General features: G+C 42.6%; 1 protein-coding gene across 2 annotated transcripts in view; it reads left to right on the top strand.

Moving 5' to 3' along the window:
• Positions 1–9206, top strand: part of HERC2 (HECT and RLD domain containing E3 ubiquitin protein ligase 2) — a 123472-nt gene extending 114266 nt beyond the window's left edge. For both annotated transcript variants that reach the window (XM_056862057.1, XM_056862056.1), the window contains exons 87-92: positions 291–485; positions 594–706; positions 1759–1949; positions 2575–2680; positions 7142–7354; positions 8170–9206. In XM_056862057.1, coding sequence (XP_056718035.1) covers positions 291–485; positions 594–706; positions 1759–1949; positions 2575–2680; positions 7142–7354; positions 8170–8442 — 1091 coding nt within the window. In that variant the 3' untranslated portion in view covers positions 8443–9206. The remainder of the gene's footprint in view (positions 1–290; positions 486–593; positions 707–1758; positions 1950–2574; positions 2681–7141; positions 7355–8169) is intronic.
• The last annotated feature ends 5377 nt before the right edge of the window (positions 9207–14583 follow it).

Genomic DNA, 14583 nt, shown 5'->3' with positions numbered 1-14583 from the left:
TGAGAAGGGAGCTGTGTTTTTTAATAGATAATGCTGATGGCGCAGAATGTCTGTTTCAGTAGTTGGGGAACACGTCGGTGATTCTAATGAATTCTTAATGATCCACCATTATTTTGAAATGTACCGCCTGTTAGGCTCTTTGAGATTAGCTGAGTGGCAAAATAAACACAATTGGCAACTATTCATTTGTACGTAATGTTTTTTGATAGACATGGCTGTTTAATAGCTTTTAAATTAATTTGTCATTAATATTGACATTCGTGTCAAATTGTTTTTTTCCCTTCCCTTAGGTGAATCAGTGGATGACTGTGGGGGTGGTTACAGTGAATCAATAGCAGAAATGTGTGAAGAACTTCAGAATGGGCTGACACCACTTCTGATTGTGACTCCCAATGGAAGGGATGAATCCGGTGCAAACAGAGACTGCTTTCTCTTGAACCCGGCAGCCAAGACGTTGTTGCACATGAACATGTTTCGTTTCCTGGGTAACTTGCATACAAACATCGCAACCTTTTTACAAATTGTGCTAAGTTTCATAATCAGTTGCGTAGACGTCTATACAAATTGTCTTGTTTTGTTTTAAAATAACCCAGGAGTATTGCTTGGAATTGCCATTCGGACCGGAAGTCCTCTTAGCCTCAACCTGGCGGAACCCGTGTGGAAACAGTTGGCTGGAATGAATTTAACAATTGCTGATCTCAGTGAGGCAAGTCTGTAATTTAAATTCATCCATGTAATATTAGAAAAGTTTAAGACCAAGCCTGGTTCTAGTTTCTGTGGTACAGAAGGTGGGAAAAGGGGAAGGGCAGGTTGTAGCTTTTGTGAGCCCATAGCTTTCTCCCTCTTACACCACATTGATAAAATAATATCAGACCAGGGCATAACAGCACAGTCCCAAGCATGTTTATTGGGAAATAAACAATGTAATGGGATTTACTTACTAGACTTGGATAGCCCAGGCTAGCCTGATGTCATCTCAGAAGCTGAGCAAGTCAGCCCTGGTTAGTACTTGGATGATAAACCACCAAGGATGTCTAGGGTGGCTATGCAGAGGCAGGCAATGGCAGACCACTTGGGAAATTTCTTGTTAGAAATTTTTCGTCTTACCCCATTCCTGTATGTCTTTTCAGTCTATTAACAGTTATCACTTAACTTAAGCTCCAAAAGATTAATGTGCCTATGCTGATCTTCTGTGCCTCAGTGACAGACCATGTACTGATTCTAACCAGATAGGATTTTTCATTTGGCTCACAAAAATAATTAAAACTTGATAACACCTTAAGAAAAGCCCTGCTGGATCACACCAAAGCTTCCCACAGTGGCAAACTGTGCATGCTTTGATGGTGCGGGGCACAAAGTCAGTGGCTCTTCCCTGCTGTTGCCCCCACCCCCCAGCAACTAGAGCTTGGTAGCTTACTGGTTTCGAACATGGAGGTCCCATTTAGCCACACAGGTAATAGCCACTAGATTTATCCTCTAAGAATGCATCTAATCCCCTTTTAAACTACCTAAACCAGTTGCATTTGCTATATCTAATGGCAGTGAACTCTGTAGATCAATTACATGGTGTGTAAGTACTGTTAGGATTGAATCTGTTAGGGTAAAGTAAGGTCAAGTTAGGCGTATTTTGATTCTAAGCATTTATTTATACTGGCTGAATCATGGCATCATAATAGTGACATTGAAGTTCCATGTTGTATACAGAAGGTATTATGTGGGGGGGAAAGCTTATTATTATTATTTTTTTGAATTTGAAAGGTCGATAAGGATTTTATTCCTGGGCTCATGTACATCCGAGACAATGAAGCTACTTCTGAAGAATTTGAAGCCATGAGTCTGCCTTTTACAGTGCCAAATGCTAGCGGTCAAGACATTCAGCTAAGTTCCAAATATACCCACATAACACTGGATAATCGAGCTGAGTATGTGAGGCTGGCAATAAACTACAGGTTTGTGCAGCAAAAGTATCCTATATAGAATACAGTTGCATTGAGATCAAAGCTGCAAGGTTTTGCTACTTGGACGTTGTCACTCTGACCCCTCTGCTTCTTTATTGAAAAGGAGGCATAGCTCTTAAAACATTGTGGTAGAAAGAACAAGCGAGAATCCAGGGATGGGGATAGTTGCTGACATCTTACTAGTGTGAGACCATTTGATTCTTGCCTTTGCCTTTCCAAAAGAAACACTCTCTGATTCGGTTCTTGTAGGTTATCCTGGTTGTATGACCGTGGTCTTGGTATTTTCTTTCCTGACATTTCGCCCACAGCTGTGGCAGGCATTTCAGAGGAGTAACACTGAAGGACACTGAATGAAAATACCAAGACCACGGTCACACAACCCGGATAACCTACAAGAACCGATGAACTCTGACCGTGAAAGCCTTCGACATTACTCTCTGATTTTTTTTTTTTTTTGCAGTATTTTTAGGCTCTGGATTATCAGCCTTATTTTATCATCCTAATTTATTAACAGAGACTTTCCCCAAAACTTGTCCAAGCAAATTTCATAGGAAATACAGTGACCCTCTTTAGACCCATATAAGTGATTCTCACCTCATGACTTATTTTTCTGTAGACTCCATGAATTTGATGAGCAAGTTACTGCGGTTCGGGAAGGGATGGCTCGTGTGGTCCCTGTTCCTCTTCTTTCCCTTTTCACAGGATATGAACTGGAAACAATGGTGCGTATGTGCCACTTTCATTTCTGTTGACTGGCAAGTTCACTTCATATGGCTTTGCATCTTAGTGTAAGAGCATGTATTTGGAACTCTTAAATTGCGTGTAGTAAAAATGTAGTAGGCTATTGGCAGAGAGCCAGCGTGGTATAGTGGTTAAGGTATTGGACTAGGATCTGGGAAATATAGGTTCGAATCCCCACTTGCACCATGGAAGCTTGCTGGGTGACCTTGGGCCAGTCACACACTCTCAGCCCTGACCCTGGCTAGTGTTTGGATGGAAGACCTCCAAGGAATATCAGGGTCATGACGCGGAAGCAGGCAATGGCAAACCACCTCCAAATGTCTCTTGCCTTGAAAACCCTACGGGGTCGCCATATAAGTCAGCTGTCACTTGACAGCAAAAAAAAAAAAAAAAAGCTGTTGCCAAAAGCATTACGAAAAAAGTTGCATAAGTGACCTATTCAAATATGGTTCAAGAACTGCTTTGTGCATAAAAAGCGTGGATTGGTGGTTCACTTCTTTGAGAATTTGTTGCTGTATCTTTAGGGGGATGAGAAATTTGCTAAGAATTCTGTTATCCTTGCCATGTTAGAGGGATAGTGAATGTTAATTTCTCTGCCCTTTCTGCTGTATAGGCCACCCTCAATTGTGAGGTATGCTCACAGATGTAGAGGAAAATGCTTCTTGCTAAGAGACTGAGGCTGGTACCAGTGAGTTACAGTCCATGTATCTGCAAAACTAAATGCTAAAAAAGAAAAGCAGGCAACATTATGATGGATAGAAAGGGATGTGTGATGTGCAGGCCTGCGCCGCCCCGGCAATGCCCTTTGAACTTGTGGGGGCCCAGGCTGAAGGAGCTTCCTCAGCCTCAGACCCATCCAGAGGAGAGGGGCATAATCCATCATGGGGGTGAAGGGGTTGTTTGTCAGATAGTGTTGGAGGGCCCCAATGGTCCATTTGACCGCTAGGGCTTTCTCAACTGTAGTGTAGTTACGCTTAGTGGGTTGTAACTTGCAGCTGAGGAACAGAATGGGATATTCCTTCCTCTCCACTTCTTGGGTCATTGCTGCTCCTAGGCTTGAGTCAGACGCATCAGTGTGGACCAAAAAGAACTTTGAGAAACCTGGATTTCTCAGTACCGGACTTGGGGCCAGGGCACCCCATAGGTCTTGGAAGGCCTGAATGTCTGCATCCATCCACTGGCAACGGTTCGGCTGGGTATTGAGCAGGCAATCGCTCAATGAGCTGGCCTTACTGGCAAAATGGGGTATGAACTTGCAGTAATAGTCCACAAGCCCCAGAAATTGCTGGAGTTGTTTCTTGATCTGTGGTTGAGGTGCCTTTTCAAGCGTTGTCACCTTTTCCAGGAGGGGCTTCAACTGCCCCTGGCTGACAACATATCCAAGGTAACAGAACTCCCAGAACCCGATGCGACTCTTGGAAGGATTAACCTTCAACCCAGGTCATCCAGAGCCTGGAGTACGTGTGCTAAATGCTAGAGATGGGTTTTCCAAGTCGGGCTGAAGATGACAGTATCATCTATGTAGGCCAGGGCATATCCTGGGCAGCAGGCCAGGACTCAGTCCACCAACCGCTGGAAGATGGAGGCGGTTCCATGTAGTCTGAAGGGCATGACCCAAAATTGGTAGATGCCAGAGGGGGTGCCGAAAGCCGTCTTCTCCTTGTCTTCCGGACTCATCGGAATTTGCCAGCATTCCTTTGTCAAATCAAGCACCGAGATGTATTTGGCCGATCCCAATTGATCAATTAATACATCAGCCCAAGGCATGGGATAAGCGTCAAACTGTGAGTCGGTTGACCTCACAGTAGTCAACACAAAAACAGATACTTCCATCGGGATTCGAGGACTAACATAATGGGGCCTCTCCAGGCATTCTTGCTCACCTCCTGCTCAACAGCATCCCACTGTTGTTGGGGGATGGGCATCTATGGTGTGCAAGCCACTTGCCCGTGTGTGTGTGTGTGTCCTAACAGCTTGAAAAACTCACCGAGTGTGCCTGGGTTTTTTTAGACAACATAGATGGTAGCCTCCGGAGCAACCCCACCACCTGTTGTTGGTCCAGTGAAAATGCTTGGTTGGTGTGGGGCATTTCTTCCTACCCATCTCCGTTCTCCTAGGACACCTCTCCTTTGAGAAGTTCTAAAGGTTCTTCTCTCTGGTGGCATCCTGAGGTTGCCACCTCCTGGGGGACCCACTCCTTCAAATCATGGATATGGAGTTGCTTGCACTGCTGCCTAGTCCGCCCACATTGGACCTCGTAAGTGTATGGACCCCAGTACCTGACATATCTCGTAGAGACCTCTCTGGGATCGCCACCCCCCGGCCCGAAGACCCATCCTCACATAAACACTGGATTATCCACAGCCAGGACCCAGGTCCTAGTTGTCCGGTCATAATAGGCCTTTTGAGCCTGCTGTGCTTTTTTATAAAATTTTGCACGGCCTGTTCCCTGGCAGTTGCAAGCTGCTTCCTCAACACCCTCATATACTCAGAGGCCACGTGACCTTTGTTTATCTCCTGAGGACCTGCCCACTGACCCTCCAGTACCTCCAGTATGCCCCTGGGTTTACATCCATGCAGCAGTTCAAATGGAGTCTACACAGTTGAGGATGGGGTCTAGGTAGAGGTCCCACTGCTGAAGGTGATCTCTGGCCAACTTTCGGAGTGTGCCCTTAAAAGTCTGATTGAAGCATTCCACTAGGCCATCTGTTTGGGGGTGAGCCACCTAGGTGAAGGTTTGCTTTATCCCCAAGGTCCAGCAGTGTTGCCAGGTGATGGCCACAGTGAAGGATGTCCCCTGGACTGTTAGTATCTCCTGTGGCAGACCCACATGAGCAAACAGGTGCACGAGCGACAGAACCATTTTACATCGTTTGAGATGGCAGGCCAAAAAAAAAAAAAAACCTATCTAAGAGACAGCCCAGGGTATTTTTCACACCATGTTGGCCTGCCCACGAATGATTGTGGCCCATCCCTAATAACTGAGCACTATAGACCTGGGGTACCTTTTCCTGGGTCACCTGGTACGACTCACTTGCCCTTCTCCTGTGCTATGTGTGCCCATTGCCTAGCCTTGTGCTCGTCTAGGATCTGCCCTTCACTTACCTCTGCCATCTGACGCAAGGTGGCTAGAGATAGGTCCAGGGCCTGAGCCTGCTGAAAGGCTGGATTCCCTTCCCAGTTGTCGGTGAGTATCTCCTGTGCTGGATGTTCCATGGGTTCTGTATCTGCAGCTCTAAGGTTCCTTCAGGATGTTCCTGGCTGTTCATCATCCTTGGGATCAATCAGGCACATCCCTTCTTTCCCATTGGTCGGGCCCAGATGGCCGACCATTCGGAGCATGTCCAAGAAGCAAGGGGCATCTTGCCCTATCAAGACAGGGTAGGGCAGAGTGTGGACTCAGGCAACTTCTAGCAGGTAGTGCTGGTTATTCCATTCCACCGTAATTCTCACCATGGGGTATCGTTCAACGTGCTGATGGAAGTAGGCCACCATTGCGATTCGTACTACTTGCAGAGAAGAGGGCAGGAGCGGGGTGAAGATCATTGATGTAGAGGAGCGGCAGCTTTTGAGTTTCCTGCAGAGGGAGGAAAGAAGCCCAGTTGCTCAGTGGCAAGTTCAGGCACCGGAGGTGCGGCGGCCCTCCCCAATGGCCCATTTGTCTGGGCGGTGAGTAGTAGGTTGGTTGGAGGGCCCAGGACGTTGGGGTCTGGGTCCGTCCTGGGACAGGATGTTTATGCAGGACACCTTGAATTTGGAGGCTCCAAGTTTTGTCATTCAGAAGTCTGCATAAACATAAATGTCTCTACCTGTATGATTTTGAGAGATTCTTTTTTGGGGACTAAAAACATGCTTTGTTTACTAGATTAGTGTCTACAAATGGGATGGCACAACATAGGGCCAAACTAGACAATACTGAGTCATCAAGTTCTTTATGGGGATGTGATGCTATTTTAGATCTTGTTCTTGTTTAGGGAGGGGGTGGTGGAGGGAAACAGGGCATGCAGAAGCAAATGCCAGTTCTCATAGATGTGCAGCCCAACAGGGGTTTTGAGTAGAAAGCTTGCTGTAGATCCCTGGACACTTACTAAGGAAGTGAACGAGGGAAGAATAACCTGTTCTTGGAACAGTGCTTACTTTTTAGAGTTGACCTGGCAAGTGGCAAGCCTGTGTGGTTTAATACTTACATAGTAAGACAGTTGTCACTATATGTTCCTGCTAATCCAGGGCAGTGGCAAGTGTAAGCAAAGCAATGTGTATTTGTTCTTATTGCATTAGAGGGGGGCAAATCGGATGCGAAGAGAATTCCAGTTCCAGTATGCTGTCAGATGCATTCCTGTTAACCAGTTTTGTCACTGAAAAGTATATTAAATGCCATGAAAGAAAATCACGGGCAAAGTATTCCTCATCTTCCTTGTTTGTTCTCTTACATTGCTTTTCAGGTGTGTGGGAGTCCAGACATCCCTCTGCACCTTCTGAAATCTGTGGCCACTTATAAAGGGATTGAGCCCACTGCTCCCCTTATACAGTGGTTCTGGGAGGTCATGGAATCCTTTTCCAACACAGAACGTTCACTCTTTCTGCGCTTTGTATGGGGCAGGACCAGACTGCCTAGAACTATTGCGGATTTCAGAGGCAGGGACTTTGTAATCCAGGTAAGATGATGAGCAGTTGCAGTTGGTAGTAGGTTACACTTAATTGATATATTGCAAATAAGTTTTCCAGCAGCCTCAATTCGTATAGTCAGTGGATTATTCTCTTTTGTTAGCAGGTTAGCACTTTTTATACATATAAATGCTTGTGTGTGTGTGTTACAACGTTCAAAGAACAGGAACTCTTTACATGGAAAACCCCAGGTTGGATTTTCATGGATGAAATATAAAGCTCTATGCATATCTTAAATATATTTTCATTAATATTTTTATCTTGGACATTTCTTTCCTAGAGGCAAAATATAATCTTTTATTCATCAGCCACTGTTACAGTCAGAACACACTAACATATAAATTAATAATAATTCTGGACTGCATTATTTGTGATCACAACACTAATTGTTTTCTTGATATGATTTTTCCTATTAATAACTATAGTTAATAGGTTCCCACTTACTTACTATGTGGGCTATATGTTGTATTTAAATAAATATTATTGCTAAGAGTTCATACTTTTAATATTAATGGCTTAAATCAGCCAGCAAAAAGAGAGTAAATTGCAGAAAAGACCAGGAAAAGTTTTATTTCTAAACAAGAAACTCATGTAAAATTTGTAAAGATATTTATGGAAAATGCATTGTATGTATGCAACTGCGGAAGCAGTTTCTAGGTGAGTTGCTATTGTACTTCAAGAAAACACTCCATTAAAGAACTCCACAATATATGACAAAGTGTTTCACATGCTGTAAAGATATGTGTGTTTTCTCATTTCTGCCAGTTAAATAGTGAAATTGAACATTTCTCTTTTGACTTGACAGGTTTTGGATAAATACAATCCCCCAGACCACTTCCTCCCCGAATCATATACGTGCTTCTTTTTGCTGAAGCTTCCCAGGTATTCTTGCAAACAGGTGCTAGAAGAAAAATTAAAATATGCCATCCATTTCTGTAAATCTATAGACACTGATGATTATGCTCGAATAGCGTTGACTGGAGAGCCCACGGCTGATGATAGTAGCGACGATTCGGACAATGAAGACGCAGACTCTTTTGCTTCAGATTCTACACAGGACTATTTAACAGGGCACTGAGGGGGAACACCTCTTGTGGAGGGGTCAGTGTTGCAAACACTGAGGCAAAATGCCACAAAGTAGCATTGGAGAAATGGACAGTTTAGTAAATAGAGTACAAAGTTGTATAATGGGAGAACTACTAATTATTACTGAAGACAGCGAGTGTGTGTTACTTATTGTAGGAATAATGTCTGATAACTGAAGGTAACTTTCTTTAGAGCAAATGGGTGCCAATGAATGGGCATTGAACATCTGTTTTGATAGCTGAGGGTTCACTTCTCCTCCTCAGTGCTGCACTCCAGGTAGAATTTTGTGTTTTACTGATGTGTTGTAAATGTTTATAAAATATTGTTAGTGTGGAATTAAAAAAATGACATCTTTTAAATTGTGGGTGCAATAGATTTCTTTTTCCAAATTACGTGTTGTGTTATTTGCATCTTCTTGATTGTATATTGGAACTACTGTGCAATGACTGAATAGTATTATAAATATTTCAATTAACTTTATTAGCTGTTTTATTAAAAAAAACTTTTTTGGAACACTCAGTTATCAGTATTCCTTACATTCATCACTAGATTACTAACAAACACCTCATTAAGTTCACTCCACCTTCCAATGTCTATATTTTAGCATATGTATATATATATATATATTATGTATCTTGAATTGATAACTTTCTGTGAACAACAAAATTTTTAACATGGGACGTATATTGTACATAATTGTGCCATGTATATGCAGAAATTATAACTTCCCTCTGAATAAAACATCTGTCACAAACAGTTTAATAGGGCTTTTTATGGCGAGAAATATTCCAAGGGATTTTGTGGTTTTCTGGCTTCTGAACAGTTGGTGCTTACATTAGACAAATGCTGTGGATCAGCTAAAGCGTCAAGCCTTGGACAAGCTCATTCTTATGTTCAGTTCTCAAGTAAAACTCCAAAACCGGTTTGGGGTGTTAGCTATGAACAGCCGAACTTCTTCCTTCCATGCTGCGTTAAGGGGGAAGGGAGACTTACAAAAGAGAGGCTATTAAGAGAGGGCTTTTTGGAGAAGTCACTCCTATTTTTTATTTCCAAGGATGCCAATTCCTTTACCTCAGTCCCTGTATGGATAGTAGTGCTTTGATTCATCCTTCACCAGAGGACATCCAAGCAAACAGGTAAAGTGATAATCCTCTATTATGATTTGATATACAGTGAGGGAAAAAAGTATTTGTTCCCCTGCTAAATTTGCCCGTTTGCCCTCTGACGAAGAAATGACCAGTCCATAATTTTAATGGTAGGTTTATTGTAGCTGTGAGAGACAGAATAACAACAGGAAAAAACCCAGAAACCCAGAAGACAAAAGTCAGAGATTGATGTGCATTATAATGAGTGAAATAAGTATTTGATCCCCTATCAACCAGCCGGGTTAGGGTTCTGCTGTCGACAGAAGCAATCAATCCATCAGATTCCAAACTAGCCACCATGACCAAGACCAAAGAGCTGTCCAAGGATGTCAGAGACAAGATTGTAGACCTGCACAAGGCTGGACTGGGCTACAAGACTATTGCCAAGCAGCTTGGTAAGAAGGTGACAACCCTAACTGTCAACCTCCCTCGGTCTGGGGCTCCATGCAAGATCTCATCTCGTGGAGTTGCAATGATCATGAGAACGGTGATGAAGCAGCCCAGAACTACACGGGGGAAACTTGTCAATGATCTCAGGGCAGCTGGGGCCATAGTCACCATGAAAACAGTTGGTAACACACTACGCCGTGAAGGACTGAGATCTTGCAGAGCCCGCAAGGTCCCCTTGCTCAAGGCAGCACATGTACAGGCCCATCTGCAGTTTGCCAATGCACATCTGAATGACCCAGAGGAGAACTGGGTGAAAGTGTTGTGGTCAGATGAGACCAAAATCGAGCTCTTTGGCCTCAACTCACCGTGTTTGGAGGAGGAGGAACGCTGCCTACGACCCCAAGAACACCATCCCCACCGTCAAACATGGAGGGGGACATATGCTTTGGGGGTGTTTTTCTGCTAAGGGGACAGGACACCTTCACCGCATCGAAGGGACGATGGACGGGACCATGTATTGTCAAATCTTGAGTGAGCACCTCCTTCCCTCAGCCAGGGCATTGAAAATGGGTCGAGGATGGGTATTCCAGCATGACAATGACCCAAAACACACGGCCAAGGCAACAAAGGAGTGGCTCAAGAAGAAGCACATTAAGGTCCTGGAGTGGTCTAGCCAGTCTCCAGACCTTAATCCCATCGAAAATCTGTGGAGGGAGCTGAAGGTTCAAGTAGCTACACATCAGCCTCGAAATCTTACTGACTTGGAGAGGATCTGCAAAGAGGAGTGGGACAAAATACCTCCTGAGATGTGTGCAAACCTGGTGGCCACCTACAAGAAACATCTGACCTCTGTAATTGCCAACAAGGGTTTTGCCACCAAGTACTAAGTCATCTTTTGCAAAGGGATCAAATACTTATTTCACTCATTATAATGCACATCAATCTCTTACTTTTGTTGTCTGGGTTTCTGGGGTTTTTCCTGTTGTTATTCTGTGTCTCACAGTTACAATAGACCTACCATTAAAATTATGGACTGGTCATTTCTTCATCAGAGGGCAAACGGGCAAATTCAGCAGGGGATCAAATACTTTTTTCCCTCACTGTATGTCTAGTCTAAAGTACTGTAGCCACATGGCAAAATCACACCTCACAACTTCCCAGTGTATCCATGTTTTAAAAATATCACAGGTGGTAGTGAGCCACTCTCACTATGGTGCAAAATACACCATGAGGGCCTCATCTCAGCTGTGTCTGAATCCTCATTTTCATTAACTTCTCTTGATTTTCTGTCTGTGGTTTGAGCACAAGAATAATTTTGATAATGCAAGCTTTGTTCTAACTGCGGTTGTGTAATGAACCTTTTTACTTCAGCCATTGGCAGTGGGGAGCTGATCAGAAGTCAGCTGTGCCCTGCTCTGTTCCTTAACAGAACGGTCAATTATTCTCTACAGTAGGATACTACAGGGGACTCGTATGTTCGGAGGATGCTAGTTGTAGTGTTGCTGGTGACATTGCAACATAAAAGAATAGGGGTGAACTCGGTGGCATTTAATAGTGTAGCATACTTTTCCAGTTAAATGTAATTGAACTAACAAAAGTGCATTTTAAGAAGATTCATGGTTAAGTCTACCAGGTGAAATGATCTTGATGTACTATAATGTGATGCAGGGATTTCAATTTAAGTTAAGGAATTTTGATGGGTTAGCATGAATCCTGCACAGTATTTTTGTAAATGGTCAGCAGTTCCATTTCCCACTAGGATCTGCCCTTGTGGGTCTGTTGGTATAGGTACAAAAAGTCACTTGTTTTTTCATTGTCCGTTTGAGGTTGAATAGACGTAGACTGGTTGAGTCATTTGATACTGGAAAGAGCGGAATCATTAAAGGATAAATATTCAGCATTATCAGTTGACTTTCACAACTGTCACATACATTTGAAAATAAAGTTCTTTCAATTTTTAAAAATTGCCTTAGGGACACTTCCTGTTATTGATAGAATTTGCCTTATCATAAAGCAAACTGTCCTATCATATTTCAAAAGGTTAATCCTCAGTTTGGGTACATTGGCAAATTTCTGCGTTAATAATCCCTGACTTGTTCACTTTTGGTACACTGCAATGTGGACTCTTTTTAAAGTTTGCTAATTAGTGCCTGTGCTTTGATTTGTCCCTGTGTAAGATTGCAGTGGAAAAGGCCCTGTGATATCTGTGCTGGCTGAATGAATCCTGTAAGTTGTACAGTAAGGTTTCTGTTAACAATTTTAGATTATCACATTCTTGTTTCTTGTTTTGATGTTTGGCCAAGCAGTGTGAGGCCCTTGCGTTCACTATAAGGGCAAATTCCTCTGGCTTTTCTAAATGCATTAGCTTTTTTTTAATGCTTGCTTAGTTTCAAACTTGAACAGAAATCTTCAGTTTTTGTTAGCGTTGTTGAAAAACCAAAAGTGGCAAACGAATTTTAATAATGCTAATGATGCTAATGGAAAACAAAAAAGGGGGGAAATGTTAGGTGGCAGATGAGCTAGCAATGGGCTTTAAAATTTGAAGCTGTTTTGAACATTGTGTGTGTTAAGTGCTGTCAAGTCACTTCCGACTCATGGCGACCCTTTGAACATTAGTCGGAAGAATTCAGGACCTTCTTTGCTGTGTTAGCCCACAGATTTATCTTATATAGTAACTGGTCTCTAAACCTGGTTTACTGAAATAGTCCAGAATAGCTCACAGGCTTAGTCATCCCTGTTTGTTTTCAGTATCCAGTAATTGCTCATGTCCTTTTTCAAACAGTAGAAGTCCATTTTCTAGGTTACATGTCTCTAATAGCCTTTGATGTACTAATTGATGGAAGATAGATCTCAACCATTATTAAAGCAATTTAATCTAGTAACCATGGTCACATCTTATTGCTGATAATTCCTAAAGTTTGGTATGTGTGTGATATAATCGCTTTTGTCTTGATTGTCACTCAAAATACTGGATGTCCCCAAATTCTAGTATTCAATGAAAAAAAAATCTTCACTTGGAAAAGGTATCGAGAACAATATTATTATTTATTTTGTTACTTCTTATATAATCTACTGTATGGCTAGCTGTTAGGTCCCACAGCTAATTCCTGAGAAGAAATTTTCAACAGGGCAAAATGTCAGGTAAAATAACCTTATTTTCCCCCCAGAGATGGGTGCATCAGGGCTTTACTTCAGAAATAAAATCCTTGTAGAAATTGCACCAAAACTACTTTTGGGAGGGGGGTCATGTTTCTCTAGTAGAATACACACATTTCATGTTATACTCATCATCCCCCATTAAAGCATCATGGATAGCATGTATTGGAAAAGACCCTTCTGTGCCCTACACCCTAAAGAGCTGCAGCCTGTCAAAGCAAAAAATACCAAGTTAGATTCCATGTAAAGAAGCTTGATATGATCCATATCAGATGAGTAGGTACAAAGGTTACAGTTGCTTTGCAGTTGCCGTGTTACACAAAGGCTAGTTTTGCTGCATTTCCAAGAATATTCTGTCTAATACGAACAGTGATCCAATTGCTGTTGGGTTTCAAGGAAAAAGGGCCCCTAGGTATTCCTGTGGTCAATTAAATGGAACCAGAAGAATGAAGACATTCAAGTCATTTGAATTCTAAAGTAGCTCATGTTCTGTACAAGAGCTTAATGGCTGCATAATTTTTCATGCTGTATTGACACAGGAGTTTAGATCCTTGTGGCTTCTATAAAACATACACATAGCTTAATACTTCCAAGCCTAGCTTCAGCCCTCAGAAACATTTGTGTTTTTCTTATTCCATAAATACAGAAAAATGCCAGACTCACCTCAACCTAGAGCACGTTCATGAACATTCTTGTTGAATTGATGGGACACCTTACCTTGCAAGAACTGAATTTCTTCTTTAATCAGAATATATTAGTTCTCCAAGTAAAAAGGAAGCAGTGATATTTAAACCTATTTTGTTTACTTCAGAGTCCATTTCTACAATAGCCAGCTGGCTAAGAGCTCTTCCTCCTAGGTAGACTTAGTATGCTGGACTCCTTGATAACATTCAGGATAATGATATGGACTAGGATTTTGGGCACAGCAAGATCTTACAATGCTAGGTCAACCTCAAGGGGGATTGTTTCCTGATAAGTAGTGTGGTCTGAGTTCCACATGGCCTCTTCATTGGCTCCTTTTGCCTTCTAGTTTGTGGTTGCAGAGCATTTACGCATGCAGGATTTGGCCACTACCAGTGCGATCCTAACAACATTTTCCTGAGAGTAAGCCCCATAACTTGAGTAGGATTCTGAGTAGATCTGCTTTGGAATGTTCTCTATATCACCTAAATTGATAGCTGTTGTAATCCCAATTCAGCATAGGATTATATATAAGAGCCAGAACCCTTTTCATGTTGGGTGTCAACCTTTTAAAGGCAAGGAACCCACCTTCAGGAGTGGTTTTCTTCAGACATATAGTGAAGAAATAACAGACACTGAAAGCAGTAAGGTTAGTGATCTGGGCTTCCAGGATCATACAAAGAGACTAATGGCTCTTTATTTGGGCGAACGTCTGCAAAGGCGTATATCAATCCCTGGAGAAGTATTGCCATCTCTCAGCT

Source organism: Euleptes europaea, chromosome 16 (genome assembly GCF_029931775.1).
Source record: "Euleptes europaea isolate rEulEur1 chromosome 16, rEulEur1.hap1, whole genome shotgun sequence".
In the NCBI taxonomy this organism is placed as follows: domain Eukaryota; kingdom Metazoa; phylum Chordata; class Lepidosauria; order Squamata; family Sphaerodactylidae; genus Euleptes; species Euleptes europaea.
This window is presented reverse-complemented; position numbering and strand designations above follow the sequence as displayed.